The sequence below is a fragment of the Pangasianodon hypophthalmus genome, chromosome 3 (genome assembly GCF_027358585.1).
Source record: "Pangasianodon hypophthalmus isolate fPanHyp1 chromosome 3, fPanHyp1.pri, whole genome shotgun sequence".
In the NCBI taxonomy this organism is placed as follows: Eukaryota; Metazoa; Chordata; class Actinopteri; order Siluriformes; family Pangasiidae; genus Pangasianodon; species Pangasianodon hypophthalmus.
Window position 1 is genome coordinate 16428226 of NC_069712.1, and position 23250 is coordinate 16451475.

At 37.4% G+C, this 23250-nt stretch overlaps 2 protein-coding genes across 3 annotated transcripts in view; both read right to left on the reverse strand.

The window, feature by feature from the left end:
* Positions 1-649, reverse strand: part of rassf4a (Ras association domain family member 4a) — a 32042-nt gene extending 31393 nt beyond the window's left edge. The window contains exon 1 of one of the 2 annotated variants that reach the window (XM_026940422.3): positions 273-649. The gene's annotated coding sequence lies outside the window, so the exon portion shown is untranslated. The remainder of the gene's footprint in view (positions 1-272) is intronic. The other variant, XM_026940415.3, reaches the window with a different exon arrangement.
* A 1181-nt stretch (positions 650-1830) lies between these two features.
* On the reverse strand, positions 1831-14640 carry tmem72 (transmembrane protein 72). Its single transcript, XM_026934362.3, has 5 exons — positions 14406-14640; positions 7258-7324; positions 5288-5359; positions 5013-5152; positions 1831-4328 (listed from the first exon to the last, which is right to left on the reverse strand). Exons 1-5 carry the CDS (start codon positions 14473-14475, stop codon positions 3889-3891), a joined length of 789 nt encoding a protein of 262 aa, XP_026790163.3. The 5' UTR covers positions 14476-14640; the 3' UTR covers positions 1831-3888.
* Positions 14641-23250: the final 8610 nt, after the last annotated feature.

Below are 23250 nucleotides of genomic sequence, written 5' to 3' on the forward strand. Positions count from 1 at the left end.
AATCCCTTCTGAAGTAACTGGTATGAAGGGAGCAAGGCCTGGTTACAGAGACACAATGCTACACCTACAGTCTAACTTCAATGTGCAGCAGTCTTCTGGCTGAATACTCGATCAGGATGATTCTAGATTTTGAACTCAGTTACCTGCAGAGGTATGAAACAGTGAAAATATCACACACCACCCAGTTTGTCTCCCACTTCAGCGACAGGATTTCACAATCAGAAAAACACTTCTGTCAGGCTATGAGCTTATTCGCGCTTTAAAAAACATACCTTACCATCTCATCGCACGTCGCCCCTTTTTCCACCGCCAACAAAGAAATCACGTTACGATAGGCAGGTTTTTCTGCTGTCTTTTCCTTCCAGTCTCTCTGTAGTCTACTTCAGCCTCCAAGATCAGGGAGACGCTTCGATTAAAATAACTTACAATGAGTAGCGGCTTTGCGAACCAATCAGAATGAAACATGTGACAAAGTTAGCCAATCAAATGCGCCCGAAGGCGGGGTCTTTTTGGTTACCACGGAAACGGCTAGATCAGGGATTTCCAATCCGCGGGACGCTGTTCCCTAATGGCGCATATTTTCCCTGCATTTTTTTAACTGTGAAAAAAAAGACTCAAAATACTATTATCTGACTAACTACCTAACTTTAAATATCATATATTTAATTATTTTTTTTTAAAATCTGATTTAAAAAAACGCAGTCTTTCAGTCAAATACAGGACCCGTTTAGTTAAGAGCTGATTATGCAGCTTCCCCTTCCCTAATCGATGTGGCCTTTGTGTGCGCGCACACACACACACACACACACACCACAGTAAGGAAACCTTTTGGCTATTTAACATTTAAAAAAGATATATAAAAATGGGTTCCAAATGTCTATATCTATATCTATCTATCTATCTATCTCTCTCTCTCTCTCTCTCTCTATATATATATATATATATATATATATATGTATATACATATACTGCAAAGGCAATTTTGCTGGTTTACGTCCACATAGTTAGAAGTGCCACTGCAAAGGGTTATCCCAACAGCAACACACATTTTATATGTATACATATATATATATATATATATATATACACACACACACACACACACACACACACACACATAAGGGTTAACCCTTTGTAGTGGCCCTTCCAACTATGTGGACATAAACCAGCAAATCAGCTGGTCATAAAAGTGTCATCATATTTTCCTCCCTTTAATTTGCCACCTGCTTGTGCATAACTGTATATATCTGTATATATCTTCTCTGGCTGTTCTGACTGCATTGGTGTTGAGCTTCCTGTTTTTGAGCCTTGTCTGAGAATACCAGCTAGAAACATGTGACACCACAAGAACTGATCAATTGTTTGAGGAAGCTGAAGCTTTGTGCTGCCAAGACACTTCCCCGACGGGAAGCCAGCTTTGTCAAAAAAGGATATGATTATTACAGTGAGAGCACTAAAGAAGGGACTTAATTTAAAATATGGGGGAAAAAAATCATAAACAAGAGCTTGTTGTTGCATCAGGAATTTATTTGCTCTTTCATTCTCCATTTAGAGAGCTTTAATATTAGCTTTAAAAGCTTTAACTGATTTATTATTAGAGACTATTAATGTTTGTTTTAAATAGCCAAATTGTACTCTAGGACTGTCCACTAACAAATGCTTATTTGTGGCTGCACAACATAGAAGCAGGTTTATTAGCTGAGATATTTACTTGGTCTTTGACCATGAAATTAGAATAATATACAATGATTTTATATATAATCACAATCGGCCAGAATTGAGAGAGAAATTTACCCTTTATTTTTTCCTTTAATCCTTTGTTGGCAGGGGGGTTTATGCCAGTGGAGGATGTCTGTGGAGGATAGACTGTGAACACACTGTTAACCCCAAGGGGATTGTAGCCATCCACTTGTGATGGAAAATAATCTTGTCTGGATCTGACTAGCATGAGGCAGGATGATGAATGGACACTTAGACCTGTATTGATTTTTGGAACCTCGATGTAGGTGATACTGTCTTAAGGCAAAGCTCCCCTAATGGACTGTTGTGTACAACCACAGGGGTGAGGAGTGAACTGCTTTAAACGAATATCAGCAAAAAAAAACAAAAACAAAAAAAAAAACAGATGCAGTAAGTGATATTTTGAACTCAAACATACAGTGATATTGTACAGTTTTCATTCATTTATTTCACCATTCATTCATTCATTCATTCATTCATTCATCACAGTAACCGTATTGTCCTCTTCAGGGTCACAGTGGATCTGGAGCCTATCTCATTAACACTGGGTGTGTGGAGGGAATACACGCTGGATGGGATGCCAGCTAGGGGCAATTTAGCATAGCCACCCACTAGCTTGTTTTTGGACAGTGGAAGGAAATGGGTGAACCCAGAGGAAACGGACATGGAGAGAACATGTAAGGAAACACCATACTGACAGTATCCTGAGCTCACAATCAAACCCTGGAGCTGTGAGGCAGAAACACTACCTGCTGCACCACCATGCGTTTTATTCAAACATCTTTTTTTCCCCAAACATTTTTAAGTAGTACAATTACTTATACAAAACAGTGGTTTAAATTTAGCAGCACCATTACCATTAATATTCTGTGATGTCTGCCCTGGAGAGAATAACAGCACTGAATCTCTTTCTTTAATGTCTAACAAGGCAGAAAACACAGGTTGAGGGATATTGGTCCACTCCTCCATGCAAAACATTTTAAGCTCCTTCTTTTGCCTTCTTCTTCAATTCAGACCACAGGTTTTCAATAGGGTTCAAATACAGATACTGATATGATCAATGGAAAACATTGATTTTGTGGCTCATTATCTTATTGAAAACTCCAAGTCTGAACCTCCTGACAGAAGTAACCTGGTATTTAGCAGAATTCATCAGTCACAAAAAACAGCCCTAAAGCATCAATGATCTTGTTGTTCTTTCGGCTGCTCTTATTGGGGGTCGCCACAGTGAATCACTGGTCCACGTGTTTGATATGGCACAGATTTTACACCGGAAGCCCTTCCTGATGCAACCCTCCCATTTTATCCGGGCTTGGAACCAGCACTGAGAGTACACTCCCAGTGGCTGGGTTTTTGCCCTGCCCGGGAATCAAACCCAGGCGGCGACGGTGACAGCGCGGGATCCTTAGCAGCTAGACTACCAGGGACTCCCCGTCAAAGCATCAACAATACACCACTATATTTTACAGTGGGGTATCAGATGCTTTTCCTTGTATGCAGTCTCCTTTTGTTGTCAAACGTGCTGATGGTATGCATGACCAGCAAGTAGTTCTAATAAGAACGAGAATCTGCCTTTATTTAAAATATTCCTAAACCTTTTCCTTAAGGGTGTCAACAATATTGACACTATTATTAAATAAACATTCTAATAGTTTAATTAAAGATTAAAATAAATAGTTTCTCCTATGGTTTGAGTGGGAAATTTGAATTATTGTGAGTAATATTTATTTCATTCCACAGGTTCTGCTCATTTTTATGAAGGATGACATAATTCTGGAGGCTACATTAGGTTTAATCATTTCAAAATACTTCAGAACTAGTCTTCTTTGCTTAAAACTTATTGTACATAATTTAAATATATAGAAGGACTGTTGATTAATATTGTGAACTGCTATTTTACTGTACCTGGCACCTCTGAAAACTCCAGTTCAATCTCCAGAGTCTCGACTGGCAGCTCTGAAATAGCAGTACACCTTATGTCCATTCAGGCTGTAGGTATTTCATAATAGAATGTATGTGAATGTATCTGCACATGAAAGCAAAATAACTGGACGTTCCTGGGATTTCACAGCAGATTCATCATCATGGAGTACTGATAAACTGATAAACGCTTTTGCAAATGAATGACTCTTATTGGAAAACAACCCTTTAATATTTACAGAGTGCCCTCCCCTTTCCTGCAGCTTCCACTCCCATTCTTATCATTGGTGCTTTATCTGAGGTGGTCTCCTCTGGATCCATGTCAAACTCCTCCATCTCTGTGTCATCTTCTTTAAAACTCTTTGTGAAGTGAATGTTTCTTTGGTCGGCTTTGCTCGGTGGATTGTAAATGCTCTGTGTGGAGTGATCTGGTCCGAGCATGGCCTGAGAGCAGTCAGATGAGTTGTTCAGTCTGCTGTTATTGGGTAGGAAAACGGATGTCTTCCTGGAGATTATGTGGAAGAAGGAAAATGTTTGCTCAGGTTCCTCTGACTCAGTGATGCACACACTTGAGTCACCAGAAGATTCCCTGGATTCTTTGGGAGGACTTGTCTTTTTCCTTTTGCTCAAAATAAAGTTTAACAGTCCTGTCAGCAGCAGCATAGTCCCTAAAAGAGTGATAAAGACTTCGATCTATTTCCACGATAGTGAATCAGCTATAATATGCTGTAATCATAAAGACTGTCCTGTGCTCATCCGAGGACTCATTCACAATAAGCTCATCCTGAACATCCTTACAGCACACTGAGTAATGTTTGACTTGTCTAAAATGGTATACTAAAAATGACATAATCCCACTATCTGGTGTTACTAAGAAGAGTATAGCTTCCCTTATGAGTCTTGTTCCTTAAAAGGTTTCTACCTCATGTCATCCTTGCTACTGTCACTTCTCGTGTGCTCATTAGAATCTAAATTTATAATCAGACTCCTATGAAGCTGCTTTCTGACAATACCTATTGTTTAAAGCACTATAGAAATAACACTGAATTGTAAAAAAAAAAAAAAAAAAAAAAAGAATCGACACTCTAAGTGCTGCAGTTTTAAATGGTTAGTAAACATGCACTGTGTAGTAAAATTATTTTTTTAATCATTTAAATAATTTTTATTTACTCAGGAAGTAAAATTGTCTGGTAGTTGTATGTCAAAATGACAGGATTTGTAGTATAATTTTGAGTACTTGGATATTATTATTTTCCTGAATACTTTGATTTACCTGTCTGATTGGAAAATCATTTTTAAGAATCACGACCACAAGTCTAATGGTTTTGACAGTGAACAAATATACACTGTACCTGGAATGACAGCATGCCAGACTAACACTGGATGCAAAAAACACATCATGGACATAACGGTGTAGTAGAGGAATTTTTGGAAGCCTCCAACATTAGCCATCTTTTTCCAAATGACAAAGAATTTAGAAGTAACTGGATATCTGCAATAAAATGAACATGACATTTCAGAGAAAGGTCAACAGCAATGAAGCATACAGAGCAATTAGAATATTATTATAGTAACAAAATACATAAGAGAACTTGTTTTTGCTACTGCCGTATGATTTGGAACTTACAGAAGCCACATCACCAAAAAAGCATCGATGAAATATGTCATTTCAAAAAGCATCAGTCCAGCTGAAGAGACCCTTTAGAAAGCAAGAACCAAAATCATTTTTTTAACCAACGTAGGGACATAAAGTCAGTTGTACAAAAGTAGCAAAGAGGAATATTTCAGGCTTAGACTTTATAACCTATAACTTATTCTCATTATCAAATCAGCAAATCATCATGTCTATGTTCGTTCAGGTCTAAACCTGACATGTTCCAGCAACCATTCATTGTGGTTTTGTAATTGTCATAAACATTTCTCCTGTCCATTCATGTAGAACCATCAGTTTTCAAGGCAAGCCCAGACAGATGAAATAATCAAAGTTTTATGGTATTCTATTTCAACTCAAAATATATGGCATGGTTATAAAACAAGGTGATGTAAAATAAGAGTGAGACTTACTGTATTTCATTTTTTAATAGGGACATGGTTAAAATGATAATCAGACAACAACAAAGTCTAGACTGGCTCTGAAGGTGTTTGCCACTAATTATATTATATTTCCCCCTGCTCCCTTAGCATACAATACAATATTAGATAGAAATGAACAACATAAACTGTTCTAGTCTAAGGCTGGTTTAGTGTTCTATCTTTTTATATGTGTTATAAGACAAGACTCCTAGCATATTCCACATCCTGAAGGCAAAATTAAATGCACTGAAAAACAAGTTGTTCAGAAATCCGAGCCAAACCCAACATACAATCATGCCTTGTTGCCAAAAGTGATTGTGGTAGGCAATAGTTGCCTCATGTAATGTCACCCATAAGAACACACACATCTATAAATAATCCATATACTATATTCATAGCCTCTGGAACTAGAATGTTAACAAATGAAAGGAAAACCCCAAACAGTGATGGGATCCAGTGGTTCTGATATGCTTTAGTGTCATTTTGGTGACATACATGGTCCACTTGTCCCCTCAGAGAGAGGATCATTGCAAATGAATATAAAGTTATTGGGCAATTCCAGTGTTATGGATGTGACCTTTGTGAACAATGCAGACAAATCTTATTCGTATTCGTTCACACATAGCAAATTCATAGTAATTTGTCAGTGTTATGGATGTGACATTAAATGATCAAAGTTTTGTGAAAGTCTACACATTTTCTACAAACTTGCAGAAAGCATCATAGGTGTAACAAGAAAGGCACTTGAATGAACACAAAAAGCATACATTTGAAAATATTTCTTGTTTTGGATATACATTAAGAAACAAACTGGCATTACGGATGTGACATTTTTGTCATCATGGATGTGAAATTTCTGAACCAGTACTCCATATATTTGATGTATCTCTATAATTCAAGCAGAAAATTTAAATATGGTGAAATACAAACATGGGTGAACATTTAACAGTTGTTTTCCTGTCCTCACAGCTTCATTTTTCCATGATAAGGTTGACATTTGTGTGGAAATGCCCTATTCTGACTGGTCTTTCGGTCTTATTATGAAACATTTCTATCCTGATGGGAGTGGTCTCTTCCAGGATGATGAAAGTAACGGGCACAAGGGCTCACTGAATTGTTTTGATAAGTAAATTATGTAAATCATATGCTTATGGACTTTCAAGTCAACAGAACTCAAACCAGCTGAGCATCTTTGGGAGATTTTGGAGCAACGCATTAGACAGTGCTCTCCACCACTATCAACAAAACACCAATTGGGGGAATATCTTTTAGAAGAATTGTGTTCATCTCTCCAGTACAGTGCCAGTGACTTGTAAAATCTATGCCAAGGTGCATTAATGCTGCTCTGGATTCTTGTAGTGACCCAACACCTTACTAAGATACTTTATGTTGCTTCTTCCTTTAATTGGTCACTTGCCTGGACATAAAAATATCCAATTGTTTATTCCAGTGTGGAAAGCTTTTTGTAAATCAGCAGTTTCTGCAGAATGTGTTTGTGCTGATTAAAGTAATGGGAATACTTACAGGAGGTAGACAGCCAGGCTGTAGAAGTCTGTCTGATGCAGTGTTTCCACTCCCACAGCACACAAGACTGAGATGACGAGATTGAGAGTCAGTGCTCACACAAACATTAATGTGGCTACTTCTTCATTTGCTGTTGTGTATATTTATGTATGTAGGACTGGCTAATACCTCTCACCTATACAGTAAATGTCAGCTTTAACACATTTTATTGTATAACAGTTTTAACAGACATTGTCACAAAGCAGCTTCAGAAATATTAATTCTGGATATAAATTTTAACTTTACAAATTTATCCCTAATGAGCAAGGCAGAGGTGGCAGTGGCAAGGAAAAACTCCCTGAGACAATATGAGGAAGAAATCTTGAACTTTCCTCATCTAAGTGATCCCGCATAGTGCAATTGTAAATAATTTCCCTTCTATAACTGAAGGCATATTGCCATAATTGCGATAAATAATGACTAGTATTCAGGACAATGCTACATATACCTCATAATACTAATAAAAAATTATTTTTAATTAAGATTACTGCTTATACATTGGCATTAATATGTGGGAAAATGTTTCTTATTACCACTAGATGTCAGAGTTGACACACAGTTTGAGAGTGTAACTTTTTCCCCCTGGTCCGTCTACTGTTAAATAATAATAATAATAATAATAATAATAATCGTCATCATCATCATCATCATCATCATTATTATTATTATTATTATTATTATTATTATTATTATCATTATTATTATTATTATTATTATCCCTGGAAAACTGGCTATGAAGTGTTAAAATACGCCCCTGATGGGATGCCAGTCAATCTCAGGACACCATGTACAATCACACACTCATTCACACCTAGGGGCAGTTTAGAGTAGCTGGTCCACCTGGCATGCTTTTGGATATTGGGAGAAAATCAGAGAATCTGGACAGTGGGAGGAAACCAAAGAATCTGGAGGAAATCCATGAACATGTGAAACTCCACATAAACAAACAAACAAAAAAAGGAGCTCAGGGTGAAACCGGGGACCCTGGACCTGTACAGTGGCTATGTTAGCCTCTGGACCACCATGCCACCCCTAGACATTACAATTATACTGAAATATAATATAAAACCTGCAAACATAAACACATGCACATTTATATTTAGTGGGACAAATAAAAGAAAAAATGCAATGGGCACTCATTATATTGTTTATAGCAATACATTACTGTGCAAAAGTTAGAGACTAACATTTTGTTTTCAGTCAAATGACCATTTAGCTCCTATTTATGCAGATCAATACTAAAATTCTACATTACAAAAATATTTATAGATTTTATACTGTATTTTTTTACTGTTGAAGACCTTTGTGTGATTTAATTTAGATGTTTTCCAACTAATTGTCTGAATTTCCAACTAAATGATTTCAGCTGCAATTAAAATACAGTGGAGTCCAAAAGTCTGAGACCACACAGAAATTCTGATTTTTTTTTTTTTTTTTTTTTTGTTCTTGATTTACTCTTGTTTTCTCTCTATACTAATTCACTGGGCTTAATGATCAGATCACATGGCTTCTCCGTCACATCTACCATATGCCATCAGACGCTCCATGAGAACAGATGTTTAAGTGTAAATTCAAATTGAAAAAAAAAAAATGTCTTTGTTCAGCTACCAGAAAGAGGAGCTAATAAAATGAGTAGCAATTATTTTCTGAACATTTATTTTCTGAGGAGGACAGTATGGATGTGAGTGTGATGACTGAGGAGGAGGAGCACAGGAATTCCAAAAAGTGATAGACAAAATAAACTCAGGAGTAATGAAATACTTGGAGAATACTGCATAGATAAGCAGCAACTGAAAACCAAGAGAATAAGCAAGACATGAAAGTATCTGAAAATCTAGAACAGATTTTAACGAGTAGTTTGCAGTTTAGTCGGAGGCTGATAATGCACAAGCAGAGATTTGTTAAAAGCTCTGAAAGATAAGAATGATGACACATGCACATAATCCATAATCAAGTAATCAAGATTTCTACAGATTTCAGGATAGAAATGGTTCCCACAGGGATCTTGTTTAACAGACAGTGTGAGGAGTAACCTGCATGCATGACAAAAATGTAGTTATCAGAACATCGGCATAAGATACCAGTACATCCGGCAGATTTCACATACAGACCAACTTTTGCTCACTGGCTCCACGTTTTCAGGCTCTTCATAGACCTGCTACATGACTAGCCTGATGTTATACTCATTCAAATGGATCTTCAATCTCTCGCTATTTGTGGAAAGATTTATCAATTGTTTCTGCAAACTCACAGATTTGGCACACTCCTTCAGAGCTGTTTTTCTCTCTAAAAGTGGTGAAAATATCATCTTAATAAAACTGTCACGGTCTAAGCTCACATTTCCAGACTATACTGTGAGTTCCTTCATGTTTGTCTCCTCTTTTATTACATCAAATACATATTCCAGGATTTTTTTTCTGACCTGAAATTAGTTTACCACCCAAAGCAGATGCCTGGTCTGCTAGTTCTGAGAAAATAGGCCTTTGCTAGGATCTCTGAGCCTTGCTTTTCTCTATTTTCTGATCTACAGTGGGGTCCAAAAGTCTGAGATTAAATGTAATCTCACCAATATCACCAAATTTGTGATATTGACCTTTTAACTGCTTTGTACAAAATGTCAGATTTTCCTCATTCTCTTCTATTAAAGCACGTGTTCAGACGGCATTCTGATGGATTTGATCTAAAATGGATCATGAGGTTTTGCACAAACTTGTGGACTCCATGCCAGCTGGAGTGCACACTGTCATTAAAGCAAAAAGGGGATGTACTAAATACTACTAAACTGTGACATTCACGTAAATATTTGAAGGAGTCTACTTTTCACTCAAGTTGTTTTCAAAATAATTTGTAATGAAATTGTTGTAATCAATTAAAAAAGAATGCAAAATAGAAGCATTTTCACTAGTGGCCTCAGACTTTTGGACCCCACTGTATGTTTCCATTCCTATATGCCTCCTTTCATAAATACACTGTCACAGGCTTTGAAAATGCATCTGGTATTAAAATGCAAGACACACTGAGCAGAAAAGTGGATGAGTTCCTTCACTGTATGTCAGACATTTTCTGTTTCAGTCATTCTCTTTAGGGATGGCTTATCAGGGATTTAATTGTTTAGAGGAAATGTTGAAATATCTGGACTGAGCAAAAGATTGTTCTGTTTATTCCATGACGTGTGCTCGTGTAATCAAGAACATGCCAGGATAAATACAGTGTATAATCATTGTGAAAATGTGTGTATATTACTCTACGAGTGTCAGGGCTGATAACTAATTGTTTGTAATTAGTCTGTAAGGCCATGGTTTTTCATACGTCTCTACATTACTCTGCAAGACTCTGCATTACTCAGTCTGCTAACTCTAAATCTAGATTAAATCTAAATCTAGTTGTTACAGGATGGTTCAGTGTAGACCCAGTTGCAGAGTGTAAACTCCTGTATGCTTATAAATAAATGGGCAAACAGGGTTTATATGTAAGATGAAGGTTTAGGGAATGGTTTGGGTGTGTTTTGAATCTCTCATGCGCTCTGCCCCCATGCCAGGGGTGTGTAGATTAATGGTAGTTTTCATTTATTAAAATTTACCTTAACTCTGATATACTGTACCCTGACATACTGTACCGGTCATCCCTCTACAAAGGTGTGACGAAGGGCTGTGTACAAGGCTGGCCTTATGTATCCCGTAGGTGCAGGCAATCCAGGTTAATCAGCCTGGAGTTTTCCGGGCAACCTGAGTTCTCCCACACGGCTGCTCTCACTGTGCGCCACTGCCGCCCTCTGTTGGTGGGGTAGCACAGCTTACACTAATATTGGCTTTAGATCAATTGATACACAGACGTATTCTCTTATTTAATCAATAGCACTGACTATATAGTTCACTGTTTGAGGAGGTTAATATACATCAGTCATCACAGTTAGCTTCCCAACTGGCTTCTAATGAAAAATGAAATGAGCTAGGAGCCGTCCATGTTTTTCCCACTTTGTAGCTCAAATGCTCGGAGGTGGAAAATGACATAATTAAAAGGCCTAAGTTTCAATTTGCACCATTCAAATGCACCATTACTCTCTCTCCCCTGTCAATCAGAGTGACACAAGCCAATCACGGGTGTCTGTGAGCTCATGTATGCAGAAGAAGGTAAACAGCAGTTTGCTCTGAGTGTGTTCTCTTGCTATTGTTATGCTGCCCTGTCCTGCAGCATGAACAGCAGTTCGAAACGATGTGGTAGTTGGCTTTACATATCTCAGAGGGAGCATGTGATAGCTCACACTAAAGGTTGGTATCATGTTGATAGGCTTAGTAAGTTAGTGAGTGGGAATTTTAAAGACCAAATTGGGGTGAGAATGGTCCTGTATTTGCTAAAAGAATAGTATGATCCTGAGAATGCTGTTTGTACAGGAGACTTATAGAATGCCATTACCTTACTCCACATGATGTCATGTTGTTGTGCATTAAAAGAACAGGCCTAATGCATTGACCATCAGGGCTGCAGATTTTAGACCAAAGGTGAGGAAAAGCTGATATTCTATGTAAAAACCAATGACTACATTATAACCTTTTACTCTGCACCATCACGCCTTGGCACAGCAGGCAGCTCTTGTCCTCACATGATCCTTTCATAACCAATAATTTATCTTCATTACAGCAACTCAAGTACTATAAGGTCAGGATTGAACAGGACTGAATCCAACAGATTATTGCTGGAATGCAGTACACAATGTACATGGCTGTTAAGGGAGCTTGCTGCACAGGAAGATGGTGGAAAAGGCTGCAGCTCCAAAATTTAAAGGTGTTTTGGGATCACACTATCAGAGAGTCAAGGTCTATGGTCCCATTAATTATATTTATGTTATATTTATGAATAACTGGAAGTTGTAATAAAGGCAAAATGATTTTTGGAAAAACATCCTGACTAAAATTCTCATTGGACGGTACTTTCCTTCTCAATCATGCAGCTAAGTGATGCAGTAGTGAGGCACATATCAAATTGTGTTACACTGCTGTGTGGGCAATTTACAGTTGCTTTTGAGTTTTGTGGCAACTATAGATTTGCTTTAGCATTTTTCATTGATTCATAATATTTATCGAGAGTAGTAGGAACTGAGATAAATGGGTGAAACTGAGAGGAGGTGTGGTTCTTGTGCATCAGGTAGCATTGTCACCTCACAACTCCAGCTCCACAGCTTGACCCTGGTTCAATTTTGAATATTGTCTCTGTGTGTGAAAAGTAGTTCTACATGCTTCTCCCATCTCCCAAAAATATAGTGGTAGGTGCACTGGTTAAGCTAAATTGCCCCTAGGTGTAAACGAGTGTGTGGACGTCTGTAGGCATGGTGCTTGCAGTGGACTAGCATCCCATCCATGACGTATATTCTGCCTCATACCCAGTGTCCCTCTGTATCCACTGCGTCTCTGACCAGAGTAAAGTGGTTACTGAAGATGAAGAAGAGGGCATGATTCTACCCCCAAGCCCCTCGACTTCTTTCTTTCTTCCAACACACCCAATGATGAACAGTCAACAGTACAAGGTTCACATTTTGTATTTTCTCCTTTTAAATTTCATTTATCTAGATTATGAATTCTACATGAAATTTGTTTAAATTGTGTGAATTTTAAGATAGCAAACAGGATAACACAGTGGGATTGCTGAACTGTTTGCAATTCAGCAACAGCTTACCATCTTCTCCATTCTCCTGCACATCTGACCACCTGAACTGAACATTCAGTAATTAAAATGTGTGAGGACTGGTGGAGCCAGTGTTGTTTTCAATCCACTTTGCTTGCACTACACCTTTTGCCCTTATTACAATATTTGCATCAGCAGTCCCTTAACAATATGAATCCATGGTTTTTATAGTTTTTGCTATGGATTGGTGAACAAAAAGGAGGAAAGTGATGTTTACTATGTGGGCTATAGTATCATGCGGTTAAATATAGCGGATGAAATGTGTTCCATCTGCATGAATCATTGTTAAGAGGATGGACAAGGTAAACAGTAGATTCTCAGGCATGCGACAGACAAATAGAAAGAACATTTGATATATTTGATATATTGATATTTTTAAAAGGCATTTAACCCTATGATGCAACTTGCAACCCTGGCTCCTACCCCAGTAGTCAGGGTGTGTGTAATGGGTGTAGGAGACTCCAACACCCATTACACACATTACCTCCAACACCATCACCAGCGGCACTCTTAAGTGAAAGAAAAAGCAAGCTCAATCAGTTTTCACTACAGAACGCTGTAAATAAACGGGACTCATAAAGCAACCCAAAGCAACAGTAATCACACAGCTAAACCTACAAGCATACAATGACTATATAACAAGGAAAAACCCACACGGTAAAACTAAATCCTGAGGCTCTACTGGGAAAAAGCAACTAACCCATCTCTTAAAATAAAAAGGGGGCAAATACATAATACATAAGTCAAAACAAAATAAAATAGAAGACAATCTCTATGAATAGATGTCCCAACCAGTTTTTAATAACAAGACTTGTTTTCCAATAGATTTTTTTAACGATCTGATTTATGACTGCTAATGGTCATAAAAAGTTAAATCAAGAAACATGTTTCTTCAAACATGTTTGAGATAATTTGGCAGGAGCATTTAAATCATGTCCTCCTCAGGGAACAGTTAAACAATGAACTCTCCTGTGAGATAGTTTCGGGAGACATCCGCTCCTCATCGTGATTTAAGGTAGCCATTTGGGGTAGTGTAATGTTTGTAGTAGAGGTGTAATGAAAAGAAAATGTCAGTGGAAGAGCAGCATGTGGTAAACTCAAATTCACAGCTAACTATGTGTTTAAAGAATGTGTGTATGGTTCCTTAATTGGGCTCACATTGCCCATAATGGGATCTGTGTGGGAAAGTCTTTGCTTTTGATAAGAAAATCACGAATCTACTAAACTGAAAATCATGTCTATTAGGCTTTCAATTATTTGATCTCTTGGACATTTTAAAACAGCAGATAATTGCATCTAATCATTTCCCCTTCTGAACACATTTAAAAACAAGCAGTTATACTCCATAATGAACTGTTATAGTGAGTACTTCAAAGATGGGCAGCCTAAAAAAGCGCCTTTTGTATTCGATTTGATTCCATTAATCCTACCTGCAGCAGTAGAGATGCCAAGAATTCTGCATACAAGCTCCACTACAACCCACAAAACAGAGCTACCCATTGCCAAATCCAAAGTGTTCAAAGTGTTCCTTTTCAGTGTTCCTTCAACATATCAATAGGAGTAATACTACTCCTCAGGTAAAAGGAGCTCAGTGCTGTGGCTGTGTGTATAGGTAGCTTAACCATGGCAGCATGGGCTCATGGTTGATAATCTTTCAGCCTTAGGGTGCTGTAAAATGGCTACAAGGGAAAGCTTTTCCCTGTTAATCTGCCTAATAAAATAGCTAAAACTTCCACACTGACCACGCCTGCTGGTTTCACACACATTCCACTTCCTTTCAAGGTGAGGGATAAAAGTCTGGAAAAATAGTTGAGGATTACCTGTTTTTGTGTTAGCCAGTATTGTGGGTATAAGACCACGCTCTCTCCTGGGGATAAACCATAGATGTACACACACAAAGAGTGCAGTAAGGTATTTCATTTGTTCCAGAGCTGTTGAGGGATAAGTGACCTTGCACAAATCTAAGCTATTAATCAAATAATGCTCATGCCAGAGTAGCAGTTGTATTTCTCCTGAACAGGATGTGCAGAGAGAGACTCTAACAAGAGCTGATAAGCTGGACTAAATGAAATGATTAATGGTATTCGGTGCAGGCCTGCCATACATACAAACATGTAAAGACACCAGTTCTGACATGAGGCAGACGCTCAGACACCGTATCTAGCAGCCTAAAGATGCCCGTGTCAGAGGTCACACATGCACACCCTTCACAGCATATTATGAAAGATTAAAACCATTACAGCATGATTAGACCCAAAAGGCAACAGTACAATATTAACAATGTAATTCCAGATTGAAGATTCAAGAACTTCGTTGTCATGTGCAAGCTTTCTTCTACAATGAAATTCTTAGTTTGCACGTTCTCATGGATGCTGCAGTAGATTTTAAATAAAAGATAAATAATAACAAATAAAATAATGTTAAAAAAAACCAACATGAAATGTCGCCATGGTCATATTTAACATACTACTACACAGAGATTCTACTGACTTGTGTACAGTATTTGTGTAACATTGTGAAAGATATTGGGCAAGACTGGAATAAACGATGGTTCAGACCGTGCAGTAAAAGGAGTCTTGGTCATATTTACATGAAGAGAGGTATTGTGCAATGTATGTGCAAATAATGTGTTGATATATATCAGAAGTTAATGGGTTGTATGGAATTGATATTACAAAACTTCCCCTGGGCAGCACAGTGGTACAGTGGGTAGCATTGCTGTGTCACAGCTCCAGGGTCCCTGGTTTAATCCTGAACTTGAGTTACTGTCTGTGTTGAGTTTCATATGTTCTCCCCATGTTCAGGTAGATTTCCTCAGGGTTCTCTGGGTTCCTCCCACTCTCCAAAAGCATACATGTAGGTGGATTGCCTACACTAAATTGCCCCTAGGTGTGAGTGAGTGTGTGAATGTGTGTATGCATGGTGCCCTGAGATGGACTGGCACCCGATCCTAGGTGTCGCTTTCCTTGTACCCAGTGTTACCTGGATTGGCTCTGGATCCACAGCGACCCCGAACAAGGTAAAGCACTTACTGAAGATGAATGCATGAATGAATTGAATTTACTGTATAAAGTGTAATCATTATATATGAGTAAATAGGTTTAGACTTTACTTAGCATATGGAAATGCTGTGTACTCAAAAATCTACAAACCTTTGCACAAGTAACCCAACAAGGCCTCTTAGAAATCACAGTATGAGGTAAAGGTAAAGGCAGTTGAAGCTGTGCTCAATTGGCCTGGAAAAAACTCTCTTTCAGTTTATGGTTGGTATCTTGGCTCCTGTTGAGAGGAAAAATGTAAATCTCCTTACACACACAAGGCTAGCTTTGTTTTCAGCCTGGCTTCAAGTCATGCTTTATTACTTCAGGTATGTATGGATGTGTATGTATGCATGTGTGAGTTTTCCTGACCCAAACAGCAGGCATCTGAACCAGCCATAAACAAGTGCAGAATACTAACCAGATTCAGTCATTTCCAAACTGTCCCTTAGTGACCTTGAGCCAGTCCATATTTTTACTCTTTACCATCTTCCAACACACTAACCAAGCAATCATGAACACCTTCCAGTGCTGATGTGATGGAAGCTGATAGAAAGTAAAAATGCAGACTGTATGTTGTCCCCTAGGATTAGTTTGATAAACACTGAACTAGAGCACTGCCAAGGATTTATCTTCACTATTTAGTATGGAAAAGACAACTTGACCATTTCAATTAGTCACAAAAATCAGTAAATCACTCTGTAAGCAATTTATTTTCTATCTATATTTTATCCTGTGAAGTTTGTTTTTATAAATACTTGGCAGAGCACACAGGCACCCAGACATTTTGGATTTTCTCTCCTGAATCTGGTGTCAATGTGAGTCAGATGAGGTTCATTCACTCTCCCAGTCTTTGGTCCTCTGCCAACATAGTGTGTATCTCCAGCTGAGAACCCTGTCTGTTTGTTCTTTACTGGTATCAGTTCAGTGGACCATCATTTCTCATCATGTTGATCTAAAGACAAAAGCAAGGTCAGTGGTCTTTTGGATATACTATATATTGTATATGGCTGTAACAACTGGGATGGAGAGTACAGGATATAATACTCCAACCTGTAAAGCATATTCATATGCACAATCTCTTATTTGATGATAGGAAAACACAACATAGAATATTCAAACAACATGTTCATACCATTTAATTTTGCTTATTTTAAGTTGGTAAACTGCACACAATTTGATGAAGCATAAACAACTCAAAGCTCAAATATACAGTATCTCCTGGAGCACTGCTAGCTAGACACAGTAATACTTCAATCATTATCTAACATATACAAATCTAATATGTACAAATTACTTACTCATTTGGAAAAGATATCTCAAAGTCTAGGGAAGTAAAACACATACATGTATTTATGTGAGCCGTCTCTTGTGTGATTGTGATTGGTGTCATTGACACACTTACTTCTGCAGAAAAGAAGGGTGGGAAGTAAGAAATCTATTCTATGAGACACTAGTGTTTTAGCTTGAGCCTCATTTGTTGGCCGATTTAGTTCATACTGCCACATATGAAGTTTCAAAGAGAGCTCAGAAGAGGCAGTGGTGAATACAGTCTTCTCTAAGAATGCATTTTCATGTAGCTACATGCATCAGCTAACAGTTATTTAATAGTAAGACAGATGTGATAGTCATTTAATTGGAAGTTACTTAGTAGTTCTCCAGGAGATATACACTCACTTTACTAGGAACAGTATACTAATACTGGGTAGGGCCTCCCTTTGCTCTCAAAACAGCCTCAGTTCTTCGTGGCATGTGTTCCACAAGATGGTGCAAATATTCCTTTGAGATTCTGGTCCATGTTGACATGATTGCATCACACAATTCCTGCAGATTTTTCAGGTGCTATCACATCCCAAAGGTGTTTTGTTGGATTCAGATCCAGTGGCTGTGAAGGCCACTGAAGAACACTGAACTTATTGTCATGTTCATGAAACCAGTTTGAAACAATTTTTGCTTTGTGATATGGTGCATTATCATACTCAAATAAGCTGTGGCATTCAAGTGATGATTGATTGGTATTAACGAGCCCAATGTGTGCCAAGAAAACATTCCCCACACCATTACTCCACCTCCACCAGCCTGGACTGTTGACGCAAAGCAGGTTGGGTCTATGGATTCATGCTGTTGGTGCCAAATTCTGACCCTACCATCTGTGTGCCTCAGCAGAAATCGAGATCCATCAGACCAGGCTACGTTTTCAGGCTAAGTCTTCAACTGTCCAGTTTTTGTGAACCTGTGCCCAGTGGAGCCTCAGCTGTCTGTTCTTGGCTAACAGAAGTGGAACCTGTCATGGTCTTCTGATTTTGTAGCCCATCCACCTCAAGGTACAATGTGTAGTGCATTCTGAGATGCTTTTCTGCTCACCACAATTGTACAGAGTGGTTATCTGAGTTACTGTAGTCTTTGTCAGCTCGAACTACTCTGGCCATTCTCTGTTGACCTTTCTCATTGACAAGGCGTTTCCCTCTGCAGAACTGCCGCTCGCTAGATGTTTTTTCTTTATTGCACCATTCTGTGTAAACTTTAGAGACTGTTGCACATGAAAATCCCAAGAGACCAGCAGTTATAGAAACACTCAAACCAGCCCATCTCGCAACAACAATCATGCCACGGTCAAAATCACGTGAGTCCTCAGTGAGTGTAAGTCTGCTATATATTTCATTTTTTCAGGAAGGTCAGAGAGTTATCGAGCTAAATTTTGAAATGTTTACATATTTCACTAATCAAATATCTACATCCATTAAAAAAATTACATTTTATTGTATTGCATTTTATTATGTGCAAATGCATCTCCATCTCCATCCATAGAATTATAATTATAATGTTATTATATGTTTTTATCTTTTTTTTAAAAATGTCTTTATGTATTCAGTCTATTCTTGCATAAACATTTAGATGTGAATGATGATGCATGAAATTGGAGTCTTCCTCAACTCCCTGAGAGTGGCTTATCTATGATGAGGTGCACATATCGCTTATGACACTGAAGACATTAATCTTACTGCCACACAATCCAAAGAGTAAAATAAAACAGAGTAGTAAGGGCTCCAGATAAAAGGGGTCATTTATGTTCATAATTTCCACAAGTGGTATGGCAATATTACATTTATTCAAACATGCAACAGTGCAATTGTGTAAATTACCACATGTTGAAGCCATCTTGCCCAATACTGAAATGTAATATTTAAATGAGTTGCAACACAGGATCCATAGTGATCTAAACAAAAGCAAGGTAACTGGATCAGACAGTACAACCCCAAAACATTCACTATGAAAAATGAAAGAAGAAAAAAAATATTTAATTGCCAGGAACCATATAATATTACATCTTTGTGGATTTGCATTTATAGTTTCAGCTGCAGGGACATGATTAGGCATATCCACAGCAAGTCAGTTTTTATAACAACAGGACCCAAAAGGTCATGATTGAACTTTCGTTTTTGTTTTCAAATCTTGCCATAGCCAACTTAAAGTTGCACTTCACAGTTACTCCCACCTTTAAGCTAATTTCTCCTGTGGATCTGTTATTCATCACAGCCAAATCTGTATTTACTCATGATTACCAAAAAAAAAAAAAAATAAAAATCTTCAAGTTACATCATGGGAAGATACAAGGATATACAGTACAATAACAAAATTACTGATAAATATGCTTTTTGGTATCACAATAATGCCATTATGCACTAGAGTAAATGATTTGTTACATTGTCACATTTACATCACTCATAAATTGTTTAAATAAAAAATAAAACATGGCTACAGGAAAATAATCAGTGACAGAGTGGTATGATGTCGGGCCATTACCCCCTGAATTAACATCACGTCTCACAATGTTTTATTCCTCTTATACCACAACAACTCTTCAGAACTATTATGAACAACATGTTGTGCTTTTTAACCATTCATCCAAGACAGGGAAGTTTCTGTACTGACCATTACAAATCTCTGACACCTGAGACTCATTCTCTAAATATTAAAGAAACGTCTTCTTACAGAAAGGTTCACCATATCAAAGATTATCCTTTTTCATTGTTAAATAAAAACATGTTTAAACATGTTTTATTATTAGCATAAGATTATGTAGAGCATCTCCCTGTGAGTGTCCCTGTGTCCTTGTGAATGAATTGTTACTATAGAAACAATAATGTATTAGAATGAGCACATTAATATAAACCTATCAACTGAAGTACAGCCAGAACTACTCTCAAAGCTGCTGTTATAGAAAACTAAGCAACACCTTTTGACCAGTCAGAATCACACATTCAACAGGGCTGTGGTATAATACAACAATAACATATGTATCTAATTTAATAGGTTTCTATAATAGCTGAAGTAATACCCTCATAATGTAACCTCGTAATCAAGAGACTGCAAGCAGCAGCCAAAAACCTAATATAAAGGCACCTCACATAGTGAAGGTACAGTAATAGGACTGACCTGAACTTTCGGCTATAGAGGATGAATTATAGCAAATGAGCAGTGGCATAGCTGATGACAGGCCTGAGGCTGCATGTGGAGTCTTTTAGAAGAGGCAGCTGTCTGGTGTTTAATACCGAGCCAGACCCACCACAGCACAAAATCACAGAAACACAAACCTCCAACCTAGTGCACAGCTGTTTTTAAATTTGCTATAGAGAATCTCTATCAGGTCCAGCGGCTCTTCAGTCACTACAGTCTTAGAAAAAGGTCAAATATAGAATGCTTTGAGGAAACTAAGAAGCCATAAGAATGCACTGAAGGTCCCATTTCTAAAAGTGTACACCAGCTCAAATGACCACATATAACCAGGGTCAAGGTCCTCCTTCCCTCTGCCAAAAAAAAAAAACTAGGTAAGGCAATACTGAAATATCCTTTCGATGTCCACAAAGGAAGAGAGTGCAATAAAGTGATGGAAAATGTTCATGCTGTACTTTTGCCTGGAAATAAAAGCTTTTGGCTACTGATGACTTACAGAGAAACATTTCTCATGAGCTGTGGGAATGGGGATTTCAGGATAGCTTATCTGATGAGTCAGCTTCTACTGAAGTGGGGAAATGAATTTGAGAGCAATGAGCTTGAGAACACATTGAACAAGTGGGCTATTAAAGCCATACACAAATCTTGATACTTCAGTAGAAATGAACCAAAGGGAAAGTCAAAACTTGTAAAGTGACAAAACTTTGAATCAAACATTTTTCATAAAAAAATACATACATAATACATAAATACATTAATAACTATTAATACACAAATAACTGGACTGGTTTGACATTGTAGTCATTAGAAACAACAACAAAATGATAGTATAAGGGCAACCTGTATACAGCATGGCCTTGCCACCAGACTGCCATTTGCCTCTTGACTTTATAATGGATAACTTATTCTCAAACAATGAAGGCATACTAAGGAGACTGGTTGGATTTATTGGACTTTTTCTGCAGTTTAATGGGTTAAAAAAAATCCACCCTTAGTACCCTGTGTGTTTAAGTCTGAACTAAGCGATGAGTATATCCTTAATGGTTAACACTATCCTCATTTGAGTACTGAATTTCACCAAGTCAGTGCTGTGTCACCCTGGCTATAATCCAGCATAAGGCATGTTTTTGACAATGTGTTATACATCATGAGCGAACAATGCGATACAAATGCAGAAAACTATTTCACTTTTTCTAAATTATAAATTACTGGTGCGGGTTATAAAAACATGGTTCATACTAATACTGTTCTACATGGAGCAATGTGCAAGACCTACAAACATCCTGAAGGCACGCTTTCCACCATACAATGCAGGTTATTTTCTCTGGGTCAAATCAGAGATTTTTTTTTTTTTAAAGATTCATACATTTAAAACAAGGCATTGAACTGCATTTTATTAAACTGCATACTTTTTTTTTGTAAATTTGCCAGTACTGTTTTATAATATAATCAAACTAATGTTGGCCATTTAGATTTTTATTTAATTTTTTTTTTTTTTGTATGATTTTTTATTTGAAACCCAGTGCAAGCTACAGTTTCCATATCTACAGCATTGTAAACATACAGATTGCAAATATATAATGGAGTGGACCTCCAGATTGTTAAAGAGGTTTAAATCCTGCCAAAGGGTGTAAATATTATTAGAGAAGCACGGCTGTAGACACTGAAGTGTATGAAATATGCACAGCAGATGGTGCGGTGATATCTCCAGTATGTGATATATCATCCATATAATCTGAACCTAAAATGTTTCTAAAAAACCACCCAAAGAAATGTCACTATTAAAGAATGGCAAGATTTAATATACATTTAACATACTGATGGACTATTATATAAAAAATATACAGTATATTATGTAACATATTATGTAGTTGATAATGAATGCCTTTTTGACCTAATAGGCATTTTTTTGATATTTATTTTTATTTTCAAGTGGATATGTTTGACTTCCTTATCTCTTCATTGGAAAATTTGACTAGTATATTGCTCATTTTAAGTATGCTTGCACTAACTATTGGATCTTTGTATTGTATTATTCACAGATTTTATTACTTTTATTTCTATTAGAGTATTAGAGGGGTATTAGAACATTCTTGGTTGAACATTTACTTCATATTTGCATTTCTATCTTTAACTCTCAGCTCATAAACAAACTTTATTACAGGAATTACATTATATTTTATAACTGAGGTTTAAAACTTTTTTTCAGAAATGATATCAACGTTTACTGCAGGGACCTTAAAGGCACTTAGGATTACAATTACCTTAGAGTACAATTTTGCAAAAGTATGAAACATCCTTGAATTGGAACCTGTGCATAACTGATTTGCTTAAATTGAACCCATATTGATCTGACAATATGTATTAGTCTCTTTTTTATGTCTTGTTCCAGTCATGTTTAGTTAAGATATCAGTAACAAATTACCTAATCATGTGTTGGAGTATGTCCAGAGTTGCAGTCAAGGACATGGAGAAAAGAAGAAGTTCTAATGACCTGGTCTGAAGCCACAGGGTTGATTTGTCAGGGAAATGAATGAGAGTGAATTAACCTGGTGCAGACAACACTGTCAGTGAGGATGAATGGAATATAAGCTTTTCCCTCTGCTACCATCACACACTATGCTCAGATCTCTAGCAGTGTTTTTACAGACAAGAAACATGATTTTGAATGTATTTGACAAAGAATTCCCAAAGGAAAATGTCAATGACTTTTTAATGAAGGCTGAATATCACATAGCAGCATCAGTCAGAAAAGCCTTGCATTTGTTAACATGATCAAGAG

What these genes read in the sequence shown, in the direction of transcription:
- tmem72 (XM_026934362.3), bottom strand. Translation starts at nt 14,475, where the DNA reads ATGGGTAGCTCTGTTTTGTGGGTTGTAGTGGAGCTTGTATGCAGAATT. An exon ending in TTTTTGGTGATGTGGCTTCT is followed by an intron (nt 5,153 to 5,287) that starts GTAAGTTCCAAA and finishes ATTTTATTGCAG; the next exon opens with ATATCCAGTTACTTCTAAAT. An exon ending in CTGGCATGCTGTCATTCCAG is followed by an intron (nt 4,329 to 5,012) that starts GTACAGTGTATA and finishes TCACTCTTTTAG; the next exon opens with GGACTATGCTGCTGCTGACA.